The 19,975-nt window shown below is 47.8% G+C and overlaps 1 protein-coding gene across 1 annotated transcript in view; it reads left to right on the forward strand.

Annotated features, from left to right (window-relative positions):
* Positions 1 to 19,975, forward strand: part of MIB2 (MIB E3 ubiquitin protein ligase 2) — a 104,368-nt gene that overhangs the window by 76,743 nt on the left and 7,650 nt on the right. The window contains exons 8-15 of the mRNA XM_060259455.1: positions 78 to 182; positions 5,707 to 5,869; positions 7,334 to 7,467; positions 8,177 to 8,325; positions 10,767 to 10,923; positions 12,036 to 12,190; positions 14,841 to 14,967; positions 19,499 to 19,726. Of these exons, the coding sequence (XP_060115438.1) occupies positions 78 to 182; positions 5,707 to 5,869; positions 7,334 to 7,467; positions 8,177 to 8,325; positions 10,767 to 10,923; positions 12,036 to 12,190; positions 14,841 to 14,967; positions 19,499 to 19,726 (1,218 nt within the window). The remainder of the gene's footprint in view (positions 1 to 77; positions 183 to 5,706; positions 5,870 to 7,333; positions 7,468 to 8,176; positions 8,326 to 10,766; positions 10,924 to 12,035; positions 12,191 to 14,840; positions 14,968 to 19,498; positions 19,727 to 19,975) is intronic.

The raw sequence follows: 19,975 nt of genomic DNA on the forward strand, positions 1-19,975 counted from the left end.
CCTGTCCTACGCTTGTACTTTCTCCAGCACACTCTTTACCTCCCAACCAACCGATTTTTCTTGTTTTTTCCTTGTAGCTCAACACCTTTTGGGTTGATGACTTTGTCCGGGTGATCGATGATATGGAAACCGTCAAGCAGTTGCAAGCAGGTCACGGAGAATGGACGGATGAAATGGCTGCTGTGAGTGTCTTTTCATGGTTCTGAGACAGCCCAGTAAACAAACAAACAAAAAAAGATAATCTGTTCTCTTCCCTTTTGCTTTCCTTTTTTGTTGTTGTTTCCCCTGCTACAATTTCCTCTCCTCTCCTCCCCCCCCCCGCACTGAAGCGAGGCAAAAACTGGCCAGCGATTGCCACTCTGTCTGTTCTACGGGCTTTCTATTTCTTTCTCCAAACAGCAAATCTTTGCTTTGCATTCCGGGCTCTTGCAAAAAAAAAAAAAAACTGGGGCGGGCAAACCCGATGGTGTCTTCCCCCCCCCTCCCCCGGCCAGTGGGATTCTTGCACTTTGCCCCAATTCCACGCAAGGTCTCCCTGATGTGTGGTCTCCCAGTTGTGTAAGAGAACCACATTCAGGGTCACAATCCCAGAATAGTGGAATTGAAAAAAAAAATTCCACTCCTGAAAAACAAAACAAAACAATGCGTTCAGGGGAGGGACGGTGGCTCAGTGGTAGAGCATCTGCTTGGGAAGCAGAAGGTCCCAGGTTCAATCCCTGGCATCTCCAAAAAGGGGTCCAGGCAAGTAGGTGTGGAAAACCTCAGCTTGAGACCCTGGAGAGCCGCTGCCAGTCTGAGTAGACAATACTGACTTTGATGGACCGAGGGTCTGATTCAGTATAAGGCAGCTTCATATGTTCAATTTTTTAATTTAACACCTTTTTTTGTTTCCCCTGCTGCATTTTTAAATTTAACACTTTTTGGGTGGGGTTTCCCCTGTTGCATTTTTAAATATAACACTCTTTTCGGTTTCCCCTGTTGCATTTTTAAAATTTGACATTTTATTTGGTTTCCCCTGTTGCATTTTTAAATATAACACTCTTTTTGGTTTCCCCTGTTGCATTTTTAAATTTAACCCTATGTTTTGTTTCCTCGGTTGCATTTCTAAATTTAACCCTTTGAATGGAGGGAAGGATGGCCAGCGTTGGCTCCACACGCTGCTTTGTTCCCACCTAAGCTGAGAAACGGGCAAAGGGCTCTTGAGGAAGATCAGCAAGGGAGGCCTTGGCAGAACTCTCACAATCCCCACCAGCTCATTGCCATTTACCTGCAGACTGCTGGAGAGGGGCAATAATGGGTGAACTGAGCCAGGGGCATGGAGGTAGGCATGGAAGGGGAAACAAGGGGTTAAAGGGCCCCTTTGCCTGAATCATTCCTCAATACAAGAACTCGTGGGCACTCAATGAAATTGCTGAGCAGTCGAGTTAGAACAGATAAAAGGAAGTACTTCTTCACCCCAAGGGTGATTAACACATGGAATTCACTGTCACAGGAGGTGGCGGCGGCTGCAAGCATAGCCAGCTTCAAGAGGGGATTAGATAAACATATGGAACAGAGGCCCATCAGTGGCTATTAGCCACAGCATATTTTTGGAACTCTCTGTCTGGGACAAGTGATGGTCTGTATTCTTGGTGCTTGGGAAGGGCAACAGTAGGAGGGCTTCTAGTTTCCTGGCCCCACTGATGGACCTGATGGCACCTGGGTTCTGGCCACTGTGTGACACAGAGTGTTGAACTGGATGGGCTATTGGCCTGATCCAACATGGCGTCTCTTATGTTCTTATTGCTTGGGAAGGGGCAGCCAGAGTTATTGCGGGAGAGTCCTTGGCACCAGAGTTCAAAGGAATCCCCTGCTTCCATGGTTTACAACAGGTCTACGTTTGTATCGCCTCCACACCCTTCCTTTCCCCACCAAGGTTCAGTTCCCAAGCTCCCCAAAGTCACATTTTTTTCCCTAAGGCTCTATTCCGTCTGCTGTTTTGATCACAGAGGACAGGTCCTTCAATGGCTGTTAGTCCTGATGGTTAAATAGATTCCTCATTCAGAGGCAATATATCTCTGAAAAACGGTCATGGGGCTCTTTGGTCTCTGTGCCTCTGCTTGAGGGTTTTGATCCTAAAGATTAGATGCTTCCATTTCCCCAAGCTGATATTTAACTCCTAGAAATACAGAGAAAGAAGCTAGATATTAGCGACTTATCCTCCCCAAAAGGCCAGACCAAGGACAGAAGAAGGGAACAGTGGCTCACCAGGGACAAAAGAGGAGAACAGTGGCTCACCAGGGACAAAAGAGGAGAACAGTGGCTCACCAGGGACAAAAGAGGAGAACAGTGGCTCACCAGGGACAAAAGAGGAGAACAGTGGCTCACCAGGGACAAAAGAGGAGAACAGTGGCTCACCAGGGACAAAAGAGAACAGTGGCTCACCAGGGACAAAAGAGGAGAACAGTGGCTCACCAGGGACAAAAGAGGAGAACAGTGGCTCACCAGGGACAAAGGAGAACAGTGGCTCACCAGGGACAAAAAAGGAGAACAGTGGCTCACCAGGGACAAAAGAGGAGAACAGTGGCTCACCAGGGACAAAGGAGAACAGTGGCTCACCAGGGACAAAAAAGGAGAACAGTGGCTCACCAGGGACAAAAGAGGAGAACAGTGGCTCACCAGGGACAAAAGAGAACAGTGGCTCACCAGGGACAAAAAAGGAGAACAGCGACTCACCAGGGACAAAAGAGAACAGTGGCTCACAAGAAAGAGGGAACAGAAAATAGCATCTGTCCCTGGAAGAAGTGGAGAATATGTTTTAAAAAAACAAACAGGAGACAGTAGGGGCTAGATTCTGATCTCCCCCAAGCATAACGTAAAGTGTTCCATTGAGTTGCAAACCAGCTCTTGGTAACCTCATGAAGTTGAGGTTACCAAGAGCTGGTTGTTGTGACTCATGGGGCTTTCAAGGTAGGAGATGAGCAGAGGTGATTTGCCTTTGTGGTCTTCCTGGGTAGTCTCCCATCCCAGTACCGACCTTGCTTAGTTTCCAAGCTCTGATAAGATCAGGGTAGTCTGGGTTTTTAAACCTGATTTCATAGAAATGGGAAAAGGCTGTTATTCAGTGCCCCCTAGTGGTGTATATATTAATATACTCTCATCTTTATAAATTGTGTATGCAACGTACATGCACCCATACATCTTGGTATGCTACTGGAATTAGTTGGTCGGAAAGAGTGGCAGCAGGTCTTCTGCAGAACTGAATAACAAGTATTTAACAGGGACGAATCTTGCATGCAGCCTCTCCCAGGAATTGAGGGGAGGGGGAGGGAGAGGAGGGCAGAAAGGCAAGCATTATGTTTGCATATGTTTGAAATAAACATGTAGATACTGAAGCACATGGCGTAGATGTGTGTGTGTGTGAGAGAGAGAGGGAGATGAGTGAGTTGCATTTATGTGTAAGCTTACCAAATAGATAACCCTCATTCGTTCGTTCATTCATTAAGAACATAAGAGAAGCCATGTTGAATCAGGCCAATGGCCCATCCAGTCCAACACTCTGTGTCACGTAAGAACATAAGAGGAGCCATGTTGGATCAGGCCAGTGGCCCATCCTGTCCAACACTCTGTGTCACAAAAGAACAGAAGAGAAGCCATGTTGGATCAGGCCAATGGCCCATCCAATCCAACATTCTGTGTCCATAAGAACAGAAGAGAAGCCGTGTTGGATCAGGCCAATGGCCCATCCAGTCCAACACTCTGTGTCACACAGTGACCAAAAAAGAAAGGAGGTTCACAAATGGGGCTAGAAGCCCTTCCACTTTGCCCCCCCCCCCCCCGAGCACCAAGAATACAGAGCATCACTGCCCCAGACAGTTCTTCCTGTGGCAGTGAATTTCACATGTTAATCACCCTTTGGGTGAAGAAGTACTTATTTTATCCGTTCTAACCCTACTGCTCAGCAATTTCATTGAATGCCCGTGAGTTCTTGTATTGTGAGAAAGGAAGAAAAGTATTTCTTTCTCTGCTTTTTCCGTCCCATGCATAATCTTGTAAACCTCTATCATGTCACCCCGCAGTCGACATTTCTCCACACTAAAGAGCCCCAAGTGTTTTAACCTTTCCATATGAAGAAAGGTTAAAACACTTGGGGCTTTTTAGCTTGGAGAAACATCGACTGCGGGGTGACATGATAGACATTCATTCATTCATTTTGAATTTCTCTCCCTTCCATAAGGCTCAGGGTGGGTTACAACAATTTAAAACAGTTAAAACATCTGATTGTTCTTTGAGCTGGGAAGGGGGGGAGATGCATAATTTCTAATTTTCCTGCGGTTACTTTCGGACAGGGCCTCTAAGAATAATCCCAGATCTTCAGATTGCAGAGGAGCAGGGAATGTTGAGTTTGTTTTTAAACAGAGCAGCCTGTAAAGTACTCCCTGCCTGTAGAAAACTAGTAGATCAGGGAAATGCATGATAATTCTTGACCTGTAAATAACTCTACACACCAGTTTGGTATAATGGTTAAGTGCACAGACTCTTATCTGGGAGAACCGGGTTTGATTCCCCACTCCTCCACTTGTAGCTGCCAGAATGGCCTTGGGTCAGCCATAGCTCTCATAGGAGTTGTCCCTGAAAGGGAAGCTTCTGTCAGAGCTCTCTCAGCCCCACCCACCTCACAGGGTGTTTGTTGTGGGGGGTGGGGAAGGTAAAGGAGATTGTGACCACTCTGAGATTCAGAGTATAGGGCGGAATATAAATTCAATATCTTCTCTTGGCATGGGGGGGCTGGGCTTCCACTGGTAGTCAGTTGATCAGTTGGAACACTCAAACAGCACCTTTTGACATGGAGCATGCCTCTTCTGCAGAGAACATAACATATATTTGTTATGTGAGTGAACATCCCTCTGCCATGATCATTATTTCTGGGTCTCCTTAGGTGACTCCAGGGCTTTTTTTGTAGCAGGAACTCCTTTGCATATTAGGCCGCACTCTCCTGATGTAGCCAATCCTCCAAGAGCTTACAGGACTCTTAGTACAGGGCCTACCATAAGCTCCAGGAGGATTGGCTACATCAGGGGAGCATGGCCTAATATGCAAAGGAGTTCCTGCTACAGAAAAAGCCCTGGGCGATTCTATCGCATCCCCTTCTCCCAAATCTCCAGCATGCTGGCAATAGTGCTGCCGTGCCTCTCAGGGTTGTTGTATGAATGGCAACAGGACTGTGCCTGATGCATGGGACTTGAAAGAGTTTTGAAAGAACAGTCAGTGGGGCTTTCTGGGAGGGAGGACCTGTTTCTTCACAACCACCGCCTTGTCTGCATTGATGCAAACTGAATTTATTAAGATGCATAGAATTAATCTGCAGCTCTGATGCAGACGCACCCCAGAATATCTCTCTCTCTCTCATGCAAGTACACACACACTCCACTTGCGTTTTCACACCCTTTCTCTCTAGAATAATCTACAGTTGGAGGCATGGAACTTGCCTTCCCTTGAATTTGCAAAAGGAAGTTTAAATGTAGCCAGCAAACTTCCACAAAATACTTCATGTGCCTTCTAAGAAAGACACTGTTCACCTTCTTTTTTTAAAGCCTTTGGCTCTTCTTTTGCACTCTAGCTTGCCAGCCTGGAATCTTACCCTTTAACTGAACTGGAAATGCATCTGCCGCTGGAGACTGGCGTTGTTCCCTGCTTTTTGAAACCACCTTTCTCTTTCCGTTGCAGACCCTCGGGCACATTGGCAAGGTGATCAAAGTCTTTGGAGATGGGGACTTGCGGGTCTCCTTCGCGGGCCAGTCCTGGACCTTCAACCCCGCCTGCCTGACGGCCTACCAAAGAGAAGAGGACGCGAACCTCATGACAATCGAGGACGCAAAGGAATCTAAAAGTGAGAGCCTGGGATGAAAGCAGAGCCCCCGTTGCCTTCTTGCAAAAACGGCCTCTTAACCAGGGGTGGACTAGCAGGAGCTCCTTTGCATATTAGGCCACACCCCCTGATGTAGCCAGTCCTACGAGATCTTACAAAAAAGAGCCTTGTGAGCTCTAGGAGGATTGGCTACATCAGGGGTGTGTGAATTAATATGCAAAGGAGCTCCTGCTAGAATTCCACCCCTGCTCTTAACCATCTAAGTGATGCGGGTGCTTTGGAGCCTCTGACCCAGGATTGGTTGAGAGTTACATTTATTTTCTGCTCTTACGGCTGCAGTCTTAAGCAGTGACAGTTCAGCAACATAGCAGCAGTAAGGGATGATGACATTAATGGCAGTAAATAGTAATAACCAGGGCTTTTTTGTATAAAAAGCCCAACAGGAACTTATATGCATATTAGGTCACACCCCCTGACATCACCATCGTTTTGCACAGGGCTTTTGTGGTAGAAAAAGCTCAGCAGGAACTCATTTGCATATTAGGCAACACTCCCTGACGCCAAGCCAGCCAGAACTGCGTTCCTGTGTGTTCCTGCTCAGAAAAAAAGCCCTGGTAATGATAACAATAATGATAATAGCGATAACAGTAAATGCACCTGTAACTGCTGAAACATCAGATTATCCAGCTATTGAATTTGATTACATAAGAAAAAGGGTAGTTTCTTGGTTGCTTGACTGAAGAGATTAAAGCATAGCAACATTAAAATAGTGAAATAGGTAGAATAGTAGAAATAGAAGTTAAAATAGATAAAAACTGAGTCCCCGGTAAAAGGCACAGAATTAAAACACTGAGACCTTTTCTTCCCCATCTACCCACAGTTCCTACAAGCAGGAGGAATGGAGACAAAAATATTGAGGCTAAAGTAGATAAGTTAAGACAGAAGAGAACAGACAGAGCAAATCGAGTAGAAGGAGGCAGACAAGAGAAAGGGGGCGGGGATAGGAAAACACAGCCCACAGACGCCCAAGAACAGCAAAGAATCCACAAGCAAACTAAAGATTTCTTTTTAAATAAAGACTTTAAAAAAGAAACCCAAGAAAAGAGCTGAATAAAACTTAGTTAAACAAGCAGCAAGAGGTAAATAATATCAACGAAGACCCAGGTTAAAAGTAAAGTGCATAAAATTAAAGTGTCCCAAACAGAGCACAGCTTCAGGACGTCTGCTCACTCAAACCGGAAATCAAGTTGCTAGAAACCTGATTGGTTGAGCTCGTGAATGTTCGGAGGGCTGTTGGGATAGCACGGAATGTTCAGAAACATTCCAACTTCAGCAGGAATAAGCTGCAGATGAAATGTTTGCAATCCAACAAGGCCAGCATCAAAGCGTCATGCAGGTTTCCGCTGACCTCTTGGGCACGTGAACTGGGCACGATCTGCTGCCTTCTAACCGCTTCAGTTAACTGCAGTTCTCACCCCTACGCAGGCACCTTGCTCTCTGTGCTGGGAAGGCTGCTCTCGCAGAAGATGGAATCGGACAATCCGGGCCGCCTGGTGATAGAGGCAGCCCACGGGAACGTCGGCAAGGTCCGCGATCTTGTTCAGAAATACCCCGACAAGGCAAGTTGATCTGCGACAGTGGGAAAATGAACTAGAACAAATTCACACGTAGCGAGTACATTTGCTTCATAATAGCAAAGGACAACTTACATGCGTGAAATAGCCTCTTGCAGATCAGATGGAGGTTTCCTATCTCTCTGCCTCCCTAATCTCTATTATGCTTAGTTTCAAGGAAGGCAGCTTAGGCTGGTCGTAGAGTCAGGCATGAGGTACAGAATTCCAAGGATGGTAGAATGGAGATCAAGTTGCATGGAGCCTTTAAAGTAGGGGTGGTCAAACTTGCTGAAAGTAAGAGCCACATAAAATAAACATCAGATGTAGGAAGGAAGGAAGGACTGCAAATAGAGGGGGAGGTAGAAAGAAAGCAACTTTAACTTAAAAATGCATTCTTCAAGACACTGGGCTGGCTTGGTTTGGAGAAGTGATTTAAAAAGACAAATGCCTTCTCCAGCCTGGCCAATGGGGCAGTGGGGGTTTCAAGAGCCACACAATCCGTGTGAAAGAGCTACATGTGGCTTCCAAGCTGCAATTTGGCCACCCCTGCTTTAAAGGAACCTTGCATTTAAAAGAAACTCTCGTTGCAGTAAGAAAGCTAACACAGCAGGCTCAGTCAGAACTTTTTTTCCATGGCGTATTAACTTTTGGCTTGCAGGGTTTTATTAAAAAAAACGATGAATGTGCTTTTTCATCAGTGCTAAATGCTCCACAGGTTGATATAAAAAACCAGGGCAGGACGGCACTGCAGGTGGCCTCTTACCTGGGCCAGGTAGAAGGGGTGAAGGTGTTGTTGCAAGCCCATGCCAGCATCAACCTCCGGGACGAAGAAGGGGACACGGCCCTCCATTATGCAGCTTTTGGGTCAGTAACTCCTGCATTTCTCATTGCCAGTGAAACAGCTTTGGTTTCTAATACCCCTCCATTCTGACCGCATGGAGAATTTCTCAGAATTTCATCACTCCCCCCCCCCCCCAATATAATCTCATCCATTGTCACATTGCTGAAATTAGCAGAGAGCATGCCCATATGGATAGCAGATGCTGCCTTGACTTTGTACTATTGGAGGTAAAATTATCCCTTGAAAATTCCACATCCAGAGGTGGTAAACCTCTGAACAGCAGTACCAGGCAGCAACATCAGGGGAAGGCCTTGGCCTCTGTGCCCTTTGTTGGACATGCAGAGGAACTGGTTGGCCACTGCATGAGACAGGATGCTGGACTAGGTGGGCCACTGGCCAGATCCAGCAGGGCTCTTCTGATGTGCTTCTGAAGGCCTCAGCCTCTATGCTGTGTTGTTGGCCATCCAGAGGAACCGGTTGGCCACTGCGTGAGACAGGATGTGAACTAGATAGGCCACTGGCCTGACCCAGCAGGTTCTTCTGATGTTCTTATGAAGACCTCAGCCTCTATGTCCTGTTGCTGGCCCTACAGAGGAACTGTTTGGCCACTGTGTGAGACAGGATGCTGGACTAGACGGGCCACCGGCCAGATCCAGCAGGGCTCTTCTGATGTTCTTCTGAAGGCCTCAGCCTCTATGCTCTGTTGTTGGTCCTACAGAGGAACGGTTTGGCCACTGTGTGAGACAGGATGTGGACTAGATGGACCCTCACTGGTCTGATCCAGCAAAGCTCTTCTTATGCTCTTATGAGTTATGTGTCTGGCCGTTGTAACTTTTCATGCTAGCTAGAATGGTTACAATGGCCAAACACATAACTCATAAAAACATAGAAGTTGCTTAGCCATTGTCGAACCGGTTTCACATTCCTCCTCCTCCAGATTCCATGGGGAGTTGTGAAATTTAGCAAAAGACTAAATTTGTGTGATTTGGCTCTGGGTTGCCCAGGGTAGCCTGATCTCATCAAATCTTGGAAGCCAAGCAGGGTTGGCCCTGGCTAGTATTTGGATGGAAGACCTCCAAGGAATACCAGGGTCATGATGCAGAGGCAGGCAATGGGAAACCACCTCAGCACATCTCTTGCCTTGGAAACCCTCTATGGGGTTGCCAGTAGTCAGCTGTGACTCGTCACAGCACTTTCCACCACCATAGGGCCATATCCAGGAGTGGAATTCTAGCAGGAGCTCCTTTGCATATTAGGCCACACCCCCTTGATGTAGCCAATCCTCCAAGAGCTTACAAGGCTCTTGGAGAATCCAAGATGTGTGTGGCCTAATATGCAAAGGAGCTCCTACTAGAATTCCACCCCTGTCCATATCTAAGAAGGTGGTCTTTTACACAGATTTGCACATATGTGCCTGTACGTGCCCCTGGAAGAACACAGCACTCTGGGTCAAGAACCTCCTGATGGTCCCCAGCTAGGGCCAGGGTCTTCTCAAGTCCTGGTTCCCACCTGGTGGAACTCTCTGCCTGAGAACATCTGTGCCCTGCAGGATTTGGCTACCTTTCCACAGGGCATGAAAGGCAGAGATGTTCCACCAGGCATTTGGTTGAGGACAGCGATGGTATGGTGCTCTCACACCCTCACCCTTGCCCATTCCCTCCATCCTGGGAAAACTAGGACGTTTTCTACCCTGGGAACTGGAAAACTTTACCTGCTATTTTGGATACAGTACGGGTTTATAGCAGTCGTTTGTAAGGATTTTTAATGTCGATTTGACTTTCACTATTTATTGTGTTTGTCTTTCTGTTGTAATTCGCCCTGAGCCCTACTCCAGGGAAGGACGGCCTAAAAATCCAGTCATATAAATAAATAATACATTTCCAGCCTGAGATAACTGGGCCACAGAAATCAGGGGCTTGAGGCCCTACTATTTCAGTGATTCTGGAAGGGTTGATACATGCTTTGGCAATCCCTGAGCTGTCCCATGACTGTTTTCTAATGGTTTCCAGACACTCTGGGACCCTTCATTTTAGAAGCTGTACAGCAAGGGTCCCAGCGTGAAGCCCACCGGCCCTTCTCGTAGCTTCTGCCAAATTTTTTTTAGAAAGTAGGCATGCCCAAGTGGGGTAGTTGGCTGTTAGAGATTTGATTTGGAGATTTGATTGGCTGTGTAGGTTTTTTAAAACATTGCTCCGGCAGCAGCTGCCCCTACAGCGGAAGGATTTTCATGGTGTGACCGGATAAGCTGTAGCGGCCATTTTGTGGCTGGCTCCACCTTCAGCAGCAGCCATTTTGTGGCTGCACCCACCATGCTGTATCAGAATTCCAAAGGTGCTCAGAGGCTCAAAAAGGTTGGAGACCCCCGCCACACAGTATGAGGAGAAGATTTGTGTGGGAAGTTGCTACAACGTAACTAGGAGCAATATTTGCTTTCTGTGAGTTATTTTTAGATTTCACTCCCCAGAAACCAAGCCGAAGTGACCCGCGTGCTCATCAGCAAAGGCGCCAATCCGGACCTCTTGAACAATGTCAAGTGCACGGCCTTGTACATTGCGGTCAACAAAGGCTTCACGGAAGTTGTGCAGGCCTTGTGCGAACAGAACGTTGATGTCAACCTGACGGTGGGTTTTGTACTTGCGCTGCCAGCTAAAAGCTCGGGTGGGAGGGGGAAAGCGTAGCTTTGAGTGAGGAGAGTGCTGTAAAAACAAACAAACGAAAAGATTTAAACGATCAAAAACACAGGGGAGGGGCTCAGTGACAGAGCACCTGCTTTGTATGCAGAAGGTCCCAGGTTCAATCCCCACCGTTGGAAAGGAGGTGAAATAAAAGAACGCTGCCTGAGACCCTTGGAAAGCCCTGGTCAGTCAGAGTGGACAATACCAACCTTGGTGGACCGAGATTCATTATAAGACAGCTTCATGTGCCCATAGGCAGCTTAGACCACAGCCGTATCTGCCAGTGCACTGTCTGGCACTCTAGGGAAGGCCAGCTTCTGGCATCCACCGTCCCTTGCACTGATAACATCATTGAGTCACCTGGGGAGACCCAGTTTGGTGCCCCCAGAAGCAGGGCCAGCGCTAAGCGTTCTGCCTCTCAAGGCAGACACCTGCACAGTGCCCCCCCAGCTCCATTAAGAAATTAAATCACATGTGCGCAGCCTGATGATGTCAAAAGTGACCTCATCAAGCAGGTCAGGGGCAGAGAGAGCCAACGCTTGTGTGCAGGAGCGCGGTACTGGCTCATCAACCCGACGCTGGGTTTCGTGCTTGTGCTGCCAACAAAAAGGTTGGGGGAGGGAGTGTAGCTTTGAGTGAGGAGCTACAAGCCCCGAGCCCACCTACCCTGCTACTCCCACGCGCCGGCTCTGCCCAGAAGGCCGAAAATTTTATTTCCGTCCCGATCAGGTTCCCAAAGTGGCTTTCCACATCATTCCTCCACTTAATCCTCATGACAACTGTCTTGTGAGGATAAATTAGGCTAAGAGATGGTGACAGTCCCAAGGTCTTCCAGCAAGCTGCCATGGTTAGACGAGGGATTCGAACTCGATCAGCCCAAGTCTTAGGCCGAGGCTGTGATCACTACACCACCAGTGCTCACAAGCCAGATTCAAAATCTGCGGGGTCAGGTGAACTGGAACCCTGGGATCGGGAAGCAAAATCAATCTTTTTCTTTGTTCAGGGAGAATCTGACTGTGCATAATCTCTGCCCTCTCTCCTCCCCCACCTCCGCTCAGGATTCTTACGGTGACACCCCCCTCCATTACGCCATCACCGCCGACTTCAAATGCATCATTGAGACCCTCACAGAAGTCCCCACTATCGATTTCACCATCTCGAACCGGCAAGGATTCAACCTGCTGCACCACGCGGCCCTGAAAGGGAACAAATTGTAAGCGTGGACAAAAATTTTATTTTTTGTTCGTTCGTATTCCACTTTTCTCCCCACAAGGAACAAAAATCAGGAGGCGAGAAGAGGCCAAAAAGTATACATGGTGTTTTCCTCAAAGCAAAATGTGATATTTCTTGCCAAATGAAGTCATGATAATTTGTTGACCTCTTGCCCCTGTTCCTATTGGCTGAGTTGCTGTGATGTCATGGATTGTGCATAAAAATGTTGGATGTCTGTGCCTGGATGGAGATGCCTCCTGAGACAATGTGGATGTCACCTTGATTTCCATAATGGGAAAACTGTTGGATATAAATGTAATATTTAAATAGTGAAAATCTGTTTCTTGGGGTGTCTATCATCTATCTGTCATCTGTCTATCATCTATCTTGTCTGTCTGTCTGTCTCTATCATCTATCTTGTCTGTCTATCTATCTATCCATCATCTATCCTGAATGTCTTCTTATAAGATGAGGCAGATGGTGACAGGCAGCAAGGACTTTTTGGTAGCAGCACCTCTCTCTGTGGAAAAAGCTCCCCAGAAATATCCATTAGATGCCTTCTCTTTTTAAGTGTTGCCCAAACTGTGTTTTTAAAAAAAAAAAAAAATTCTCACACTTTTGGTGAGCTTTGATACAATTTTGATGCCTTTCCCAGCATTCTTATAATGTGTTTATCAGAACAGCAGGGTCTTTCACGCACAAGTATTTTGTCATCTTCTAATTTGGGTTGGAATTGCAAGCATCCTTGGAAACTTTAAAAGGTGGCATGTTCTAAGTAAGGAAGCAAATATAACGTTGTCAAGCAGGCACTGGTTCCGTGAAAGAAGTGAGAGGTCAGATTATTTCAGAGCGGCTCTAGGGCCTAGGGGCAGGAAGTACCATAAAAAAGGAAAGAGTTAGGTGGGTGAAAAAAGAGACACAGAGGTTTGCTGGCTGTGTTATGAAATCTTTATTGTTATTGCCAGTTGGGCATCTGGTTGGACAATGAAGGAGTGGAAATAATGGCAGTGGAATAGAGGGAAAAAATTCTTAAGGTCTCCTCATGTTGTCGCTTTTGACAAGGGCAGAACTCTAACACAGGCTAAGTGAGGTTTTGCAGAACTGAGTCTGTCAGTAGTTCATTCTCCTCTGGTGACTTTCACTTAGGGAAATGTGCCTTGTCTCTACACCAGACGTGTGTTTAAACTCATCCCAGAGAATGCTAGGTGTGGTTTGGTCTCTGGCAGAATGCAAATTGGGCCACATGGGGGCATCATTCACTAAGAAGAAGGTGAGGGAAGTTTGAGGGCTTATTCCTGTCAGAAACAATCGCAGTGAAGTTTCTCTCCTCAGAGGGAGATGGGACTTCTGTTAGTCATAGTGAACTCTCACACCGTGCCCTTTTTTACAAGAAGCTCATGATAAAGCCAGAGGGGCCTGATACTGAATGTTTTCACCCCTCACAACAGTGCTGTAGTGTGAAGTGAGCGGGTTTGTCCGAGAAGAGGCGAGTGGCCCAGGGTCACCAAGATGGCTTCATACAAGCAGGGATTTGGACCCAACTTCTGGTTCCAAGTTCAACCACTGTGTCTCTTAGCTCTTTCTCTGGGGCTCGGCAGAGTCTGAAGTAGAGGAAAAGAACCCCTAAACAGTTTTACTTTTATTTTGTCAGGGGTGCCATTTCAGAATGGAGTAAGGCTCAAAGGCCTGCTCTTGAATATATTCTGTGCTTTTAAAAAAAATCTCTAGAGTGACTTTGCCATTATCTGTAGTTATTTCTTTAGGGTTTGTAGAATCTTTCGGGCTCAAGTGCCGTGTTCTACTGGAGAAAGTTTTTCTTCCAGACGTTTCGTTCTCAGCTGCGGAGAACATCCTCAGTGGCATTGCAGTCGGAGCAGGCGTTCTGACCTTCTTGGCTACTGTGCATTGAGTGAGGCCAGGGCTGCTGGAGAGCTGCTATTTCTAGGCTGGAGGGGGTGTGGTGAGAGGGCAATAGGTTTGTGAATGTACCTACCCTTTACGGTCCCTCCATGCCCCCTTCCCCTGTGACAAACCTGACTGTAAGCTCCTTGGGGCAGCGACCTCTTTAGAACCACCCTACCTGCAGATGATTTATTTAGAAGTAAATTTAATAATCCCAAAACTGTTTGACTGGCAACAGCATTTTTTGTTCTGTTCTTTTTCTACTGAGGAGTCTCTAGCGAGGACAAACAAGCCAGACTTAATAAAATCTGGGGGAGGGCATTGTGGGGGGGGAAGCATGGGGAGACAGACTGCCCCAGCCGTCCTCTTTCAAGGCTGTTCTCACCTTGCAAAAAGAAGAATCAGAGCGCCAGGCTGCTGGGTCGCCAGAAAGATTAAGGCTTCTCATTATATTTTCGCCCTTCTCTTTTCTTTGCCATTTATGAACGAGAAGCCCAAGGGGCCTCCGCTTTCCTCCCCCTCTCCTAACTCGATCTTCAAGACGACTCAGGCTCTCTCCTTGTGCCTGTTCCCTGGCTGCCAGCTCACGTCCCCGCCAGCGCTCCGCTAAGGACATTCATAACTGCTGAGCAGCCCGTCCCTCTGCCACACGCTTGCCCTTCCTGAGGAACGATGCCCGAGACTCCGGCCTCCTCCGCCTCCTCCTTATTCTAATCTTTTTTTGCTCTGAACTTTTTGACCTCCTCCAGAGCCATCAAGAAGATCCTGGCAAGAGCCCGGCAGCTGGTCGACGCCAAGAAGGAAGACGGCTTCACTGCGTTACACCTGGCCGCCCTGAATAATCATAAGGAAGTGGCTGAGATCCTAATCAAAGAGGTAAATCCAGGAATTTAAGAAAGGGATTTTTTTTGCTGGTGAAATGGCCACAGCATTCATGAACTTACAAAACTGTTTCACCTTGAGTGTAAGCACTGGTCCCTTTAACGTAGTGAACCTGTGAGGATCTTTTGGTGGGGTACAAGACCCAATTAGAACTATGTCTCTCTCTCCCTCTCTCTCTCTCTGAGAGCCAGTTTGGTGTGGTGGTTAAGTGTGCGGACTCTTATCTGGGAGAACCGGGTTTGATTCCCCACTCCTCTGCTTGCAGCTGCTGGCATGGCCTTGGGTCAGCCATAGCTCTCATAGGAGAGCCAGTTTGGTGTAGTGGTTAAGTGTGCAGACTCTTATCTGGGAGAACCAGGTTTGATTTCCCACTCCTCCGCTTGCAGCTGCTGGAATGGCCTTGCGTCAGCCATAGCTCTCATAGGAGAGCCAGTTTGGTGTAGTGGTTAAGTGGGCGGACCCTTATCTGGGCGAAGCGGGTTTGATTCCCCGCTCCTCCACTTGCAGCTGCTGGAATGGCCTTGAGTCAGCCATAGCTCTCATAGGAGAGCCAGTTTGGTGTAGTGGTTAAGTGGGCGGACCCTTATCTGGGAGAACAGGGTTTGATTCCCCACTCCTCCGCTTGCACCTGCTGGAATGGCCTTGGGTCAGCCATAGCTCTGGCACAGGTTGTCCTTGAAAGGGCAGCTGCTGTGAGAGCCCTCTCCAGCCCCACCCACCTCACAGGGTGTCTGTTGTGGGGGAGGAAGGTAAAGGAGATTGTGAGCCGCTCTGAGACTCTTCGGAGTGGAGGGCGGGATATAAATCCAATATCTTCATCTACCTCACAGGTGTCTGTTGTGGGGAGGAAGGTAAAGGAGATTGTGAGCCGCTCTGAGACTCTTCGGAGTGGAGGGCGGGATATAAATCCAATATCTTCATCTACCTCACAGGTGTCTGTTGTGGGGAGGAAGGTAAAGGAGATTGTGAGCCGCTCTGAGACTCTTCGGAGTGGAGGGCGGGATATAAATCCAATATCTTCATCTACCTCACAGGTGTCTGTTGTGGGGAGGAAGGTAAAGGAGATTGTGAGCCGCTCTGAGACTCTTCGGAGTGGAGGGCGGGATATAAATCCAATATCTTCATCTACCTCACAGGTGTCTGTTGTGGGGAGGAAGGTAAAGGAGATTGTGAGCCGCTCTGAGACTCTTCGGAGTGGAGGGCGGGATATAAATCCAATATCTTCATCTACCTCACAGGTGTCTGTTGTGGGGAGGAAGGTAAAGGAGATTGTGAGCCGCTCTGAGACTCTTCGGAGTGGAGGGCGGGATATAAATCCAATATCTTCATCTACCTCACAGGTGTCTGTTGTGGGGAGGAAGGTAAAGGAGATTGTGAGCCGCTCTGAGACTCTTCGGAGTGGAGGGCGGGATATAAATCCAATATCTTCATCTACCTCACAGGGTGTCTGTTGCGGGGGAGGAAGGGAAAGGAGATTGTGAGCCGCTCTGAGATTTGGAGTGGAGGGCGGGATATAAATCCAATATCATCTTCTTCTCTCTCTGCCTTGGGAAGCGTTGGCGACTAATGCAGATGTGTAGATAGCAAGGGCGAGGGAAGGCAGTGTGGTATAGCCACTATGCCATAGCCCGATCTTGTTAGATCTTGGAAGTTAAGCAGAGTCAGTACTTGAAAGGGAGACCACCAAGGAAGTCTCTGCAGAGAAAGGGAATGGGAAAACACTTCTGCTTCTCACTTGCCTTGAAATCCCCTTGCTGGGGTTGTCATAAGTCAGCTGTGACTTAATGGCACTGTATACACACACACACACACACACACACAGAGGTAGCAAGGGCCCCTTGCCTCCTTCCTCTCTTTGTATGCACACCCATGTAGTAGGACAGCAAGACACAAGGTCACCCAGCAGAGAGGATTTTTCACTGGCCTGGCCCCTTGGCTCGTTCCTCCCTGCGGAAAACGTCCTGATGCTCGGCTTGTGTTTCTTGTCTACCATCTCTGTTGCCCGTTGTCCTGACCGAGACGTCCGAGCTCTGGCTCTGCCTCTCCCTGTCGATTGGCTCTGATGTCACACGCTTTGGGCAGCTTGGAACCAGTGTTTCCTCTAAGCTGAGTGAGCGTGAGCTAGCTCACATATTTTTAGACCTCCAGCTCACACATCTTTGTCATAGCTCAGGAAGGATGACCCCGGAACACACTAATTGATGCAGGAGCTCACAACTTTAATGCCGGTAGTTCACAGCTTTTAATACCAGTAGCTCACAAAGTAGAATTTCTGCTCACAAGACTCTGCAGCTTAGAGGGAACATTGCTTGGAGCCATCCACTCTCACCAGCAGGGCTACCTCCATGCCTAAAAGAAAGGCTGGTGAGGGGAGATCGCCTTGGCCACCGTTGGCTATAAACGCCTGTTAGCAATATGCCTTCAAGCAACCTCCTTCTGTTCCTCTTCTCTGCATCCAGGGCTTTTTTTGTAGCAGGAACTCCTTTGCATATTAGGCCACACCTCCCTGATGTAGCCAATCCTCCTGGAGCTTACAGGAGGCCCTGTACGAAGAGCCCTGTAAGCTCCTGGAGGATTGGCTGCATCGGGATGGGTGTGGCCTAATATGCAAAGGAGCTCCTGCTACAGAAAAAGCCCTGCCTGCATCTCATTTATGGACAGCGCTTGCAGCCAGTGTTCCCTCAAAACTAAGTTAGGGTGAGCTAGCTCACAGTTTTTTAGCTTCCAGCTCACAGGTTTTTATCTTAGCTCAGGAAATATGGCCTCAGAGCAAACTAATTGATGCTGTAGCCAAATCACTCTCTCACAACTTTAATGCCAGTAGTTCACAAAGTGGAATTTTAGCTCACGAGACTCCACAGCTTAGAGGCAGTACTGAGAGTTGAATTTTACATCCTAGAGATTGCTTTTATCCCCCAAAAGAGGCAATCAAGAAAATTCCAATCAGTCTTATAGCTGAAATACAACAGATTACTAGCATTAAATTACCCTTAGAACCTAAAATCTTACTACTGAGTAAATGGTCAACCCCGGATAACCATCTGATAAACAATTTGAGAATGCATACCTTACTATCAGTAGCATGTACTATTATTGCTGCAAAATGGATATCACAGTATAACCCGACGATTAAAGAACGGCAACAACGTTTGTGGGAGCATTTTATTATGGCTAAAATTTCTAACACAATGGTTATTTATTCAGTAGATAAATATGAGAAATTTTTTGTGCCTGTTTGGTTTCCCATAGTAGAATATTTAGCCTCATGCGGCACAATTCCCAAAAATCCTCTTTATGCTAAAATGTTATATTTTTAACTAACATTAAGTTAGGAGAGCCAGTTTGGTGTAGTGGTTAAGTGTGCGGACTCTTATCTGGGAGAACCGGGTTTGATTCCCCACTCCTCCACTTGCACCTGCTAGCATGGCCTTGGGTCAGCCATAGCTCTGGCAGAGGTTGTCCTTGAAAGGGCAGCTGCTGGGAGAGCCCTCTCCAGTCCCACCCACCTCACAGGGTGTCTGTTGTAGGGGAGGAAGGTAAAGGAGATTGTGAGCCGCTCTGAGACTCTTTGGAGTGGAGGGTGGGATATAAATCCAATATCTTCATCTACCTCACAGGGTGTCTGTTGTGGGGGAGGAAGGTAAAGGAGATTGTAAGCTGCTCTGAGACTCTTTGGAGTGGAGGGCGGGATATAAATCCAATATCTTCATCTACCTCACAGGGTGTCTGTTGTGGGGGAGGAAGGTAAAGGGGATTGTGTGCTGCTCTGAGACTCTTCGGAGTGGAGGGCGGCATATAAATCCAATATCTTCATCTACCTCACAGGGTGTCTGTTGTGGGGGAGGAAGGTAAAGGAGATTGTGAGCCGCTCTGAGACTCTTCGGAGTGGAGGGCGGGATATAAATCCAATATCTTCATCTACCTCACAGGGTGTCTGTTGTGGGGGAGGAAGGTAAAAGGGATTGTGAACCACTCTGAGACTCTTCGGAGTGGATGGCGGCATATAAATCCAGTATCTTCATCTACCTCACAGGGTGTCTGTTGTGGGGGAGGAAGGTAAAGGAGATTGTGAGCCGCTCTGAGACTCTTCGGAGTGGAGGGCAGAATATAAATCCAATATCTTCATCTACCTCACAGGGTGTCTGTTGTGGGGGAGGAAGGTAAAGGAGATTGTGAGCTGCTCTGAGACTCTTCGGAGTGGAGGGTGGCATATAAATCCAATATCTTCATCTACCTCACAGGGTGTCTGTTGTGGGGGAGGAAGGCAAAGGAGATTGTGAGCCGCTCTGAGACTCTTCGGAGTGGAGGGCGGCATATAAATCCAATATCATCATCTTCTACTTTTTTATGTCACTTCGATTTGAGTAAGCTGCGAAAGTGTATACTTACCTCTTTACCTTTTGGGTAATCTTTCTTTTGTACCGTTTATATGTTTCTTTTAAGAAAGTAAAAAGGAAATTCCGATCAGTCGACCGACGCTTTCTCTGTTGCCCCCCTTCCTTGGCCCCGATTCTGCTTCTCCCAGGGCCGCTGCGATGTGAACCTCAAGAACAACCGCAACCAGACGCCCCTCCACTTGGCGGTCACGCAGGGCCACATGGAGATGGTGCAGCTGCTTGTGAGCGAGGCGTGTGACGTCAATGCCGAAGACGAGGATGGCGACACCGCCATGCACATTGTCCTGGAGAGGCAGAACCTGATGGCCATCATGGCCAACGAGCGGCTGGACGATGAAGGCAGCCTCTGCACCAAGGTCAGACTCGGGAGCCGGGCCAGTCAGAACTTTTGTGTGGCTTGGTGGAACCCCGTTGGCCCTCCCCCTGCCACATCACACAAGCCCTGTTGTGTCAGTAACCGCAGTACCACCTTATGGCCATCTGTAATGGAGGGCGCCAAAGTACAGCAGTAGATGGGCACACAGCTTTTTTGAAAAGCTACCAGAGCAACGCGAAGGCATTTAGGTCTGGTTGCTCGAGTACTCTGTTCAAAAGACCCTTTAGGC

The sequence above is a fragment of the Heteronotia binoei genome, chromosome 18 (assembly GCF_032191835.1).
Source record: "Heteronotia binoei isolate CCM8104 ecotype False Entrance Well chromosome 18, APGP_CSIRO_Hbin_v1, whole genome shotgun sequence".
Classification (NCBI taxonomy): Eukaryota; Metazoa; Chordata; class Lepidosauria; order Squamata; family Gekkonidae; genus Heteronotia; species Heteronotia binoei.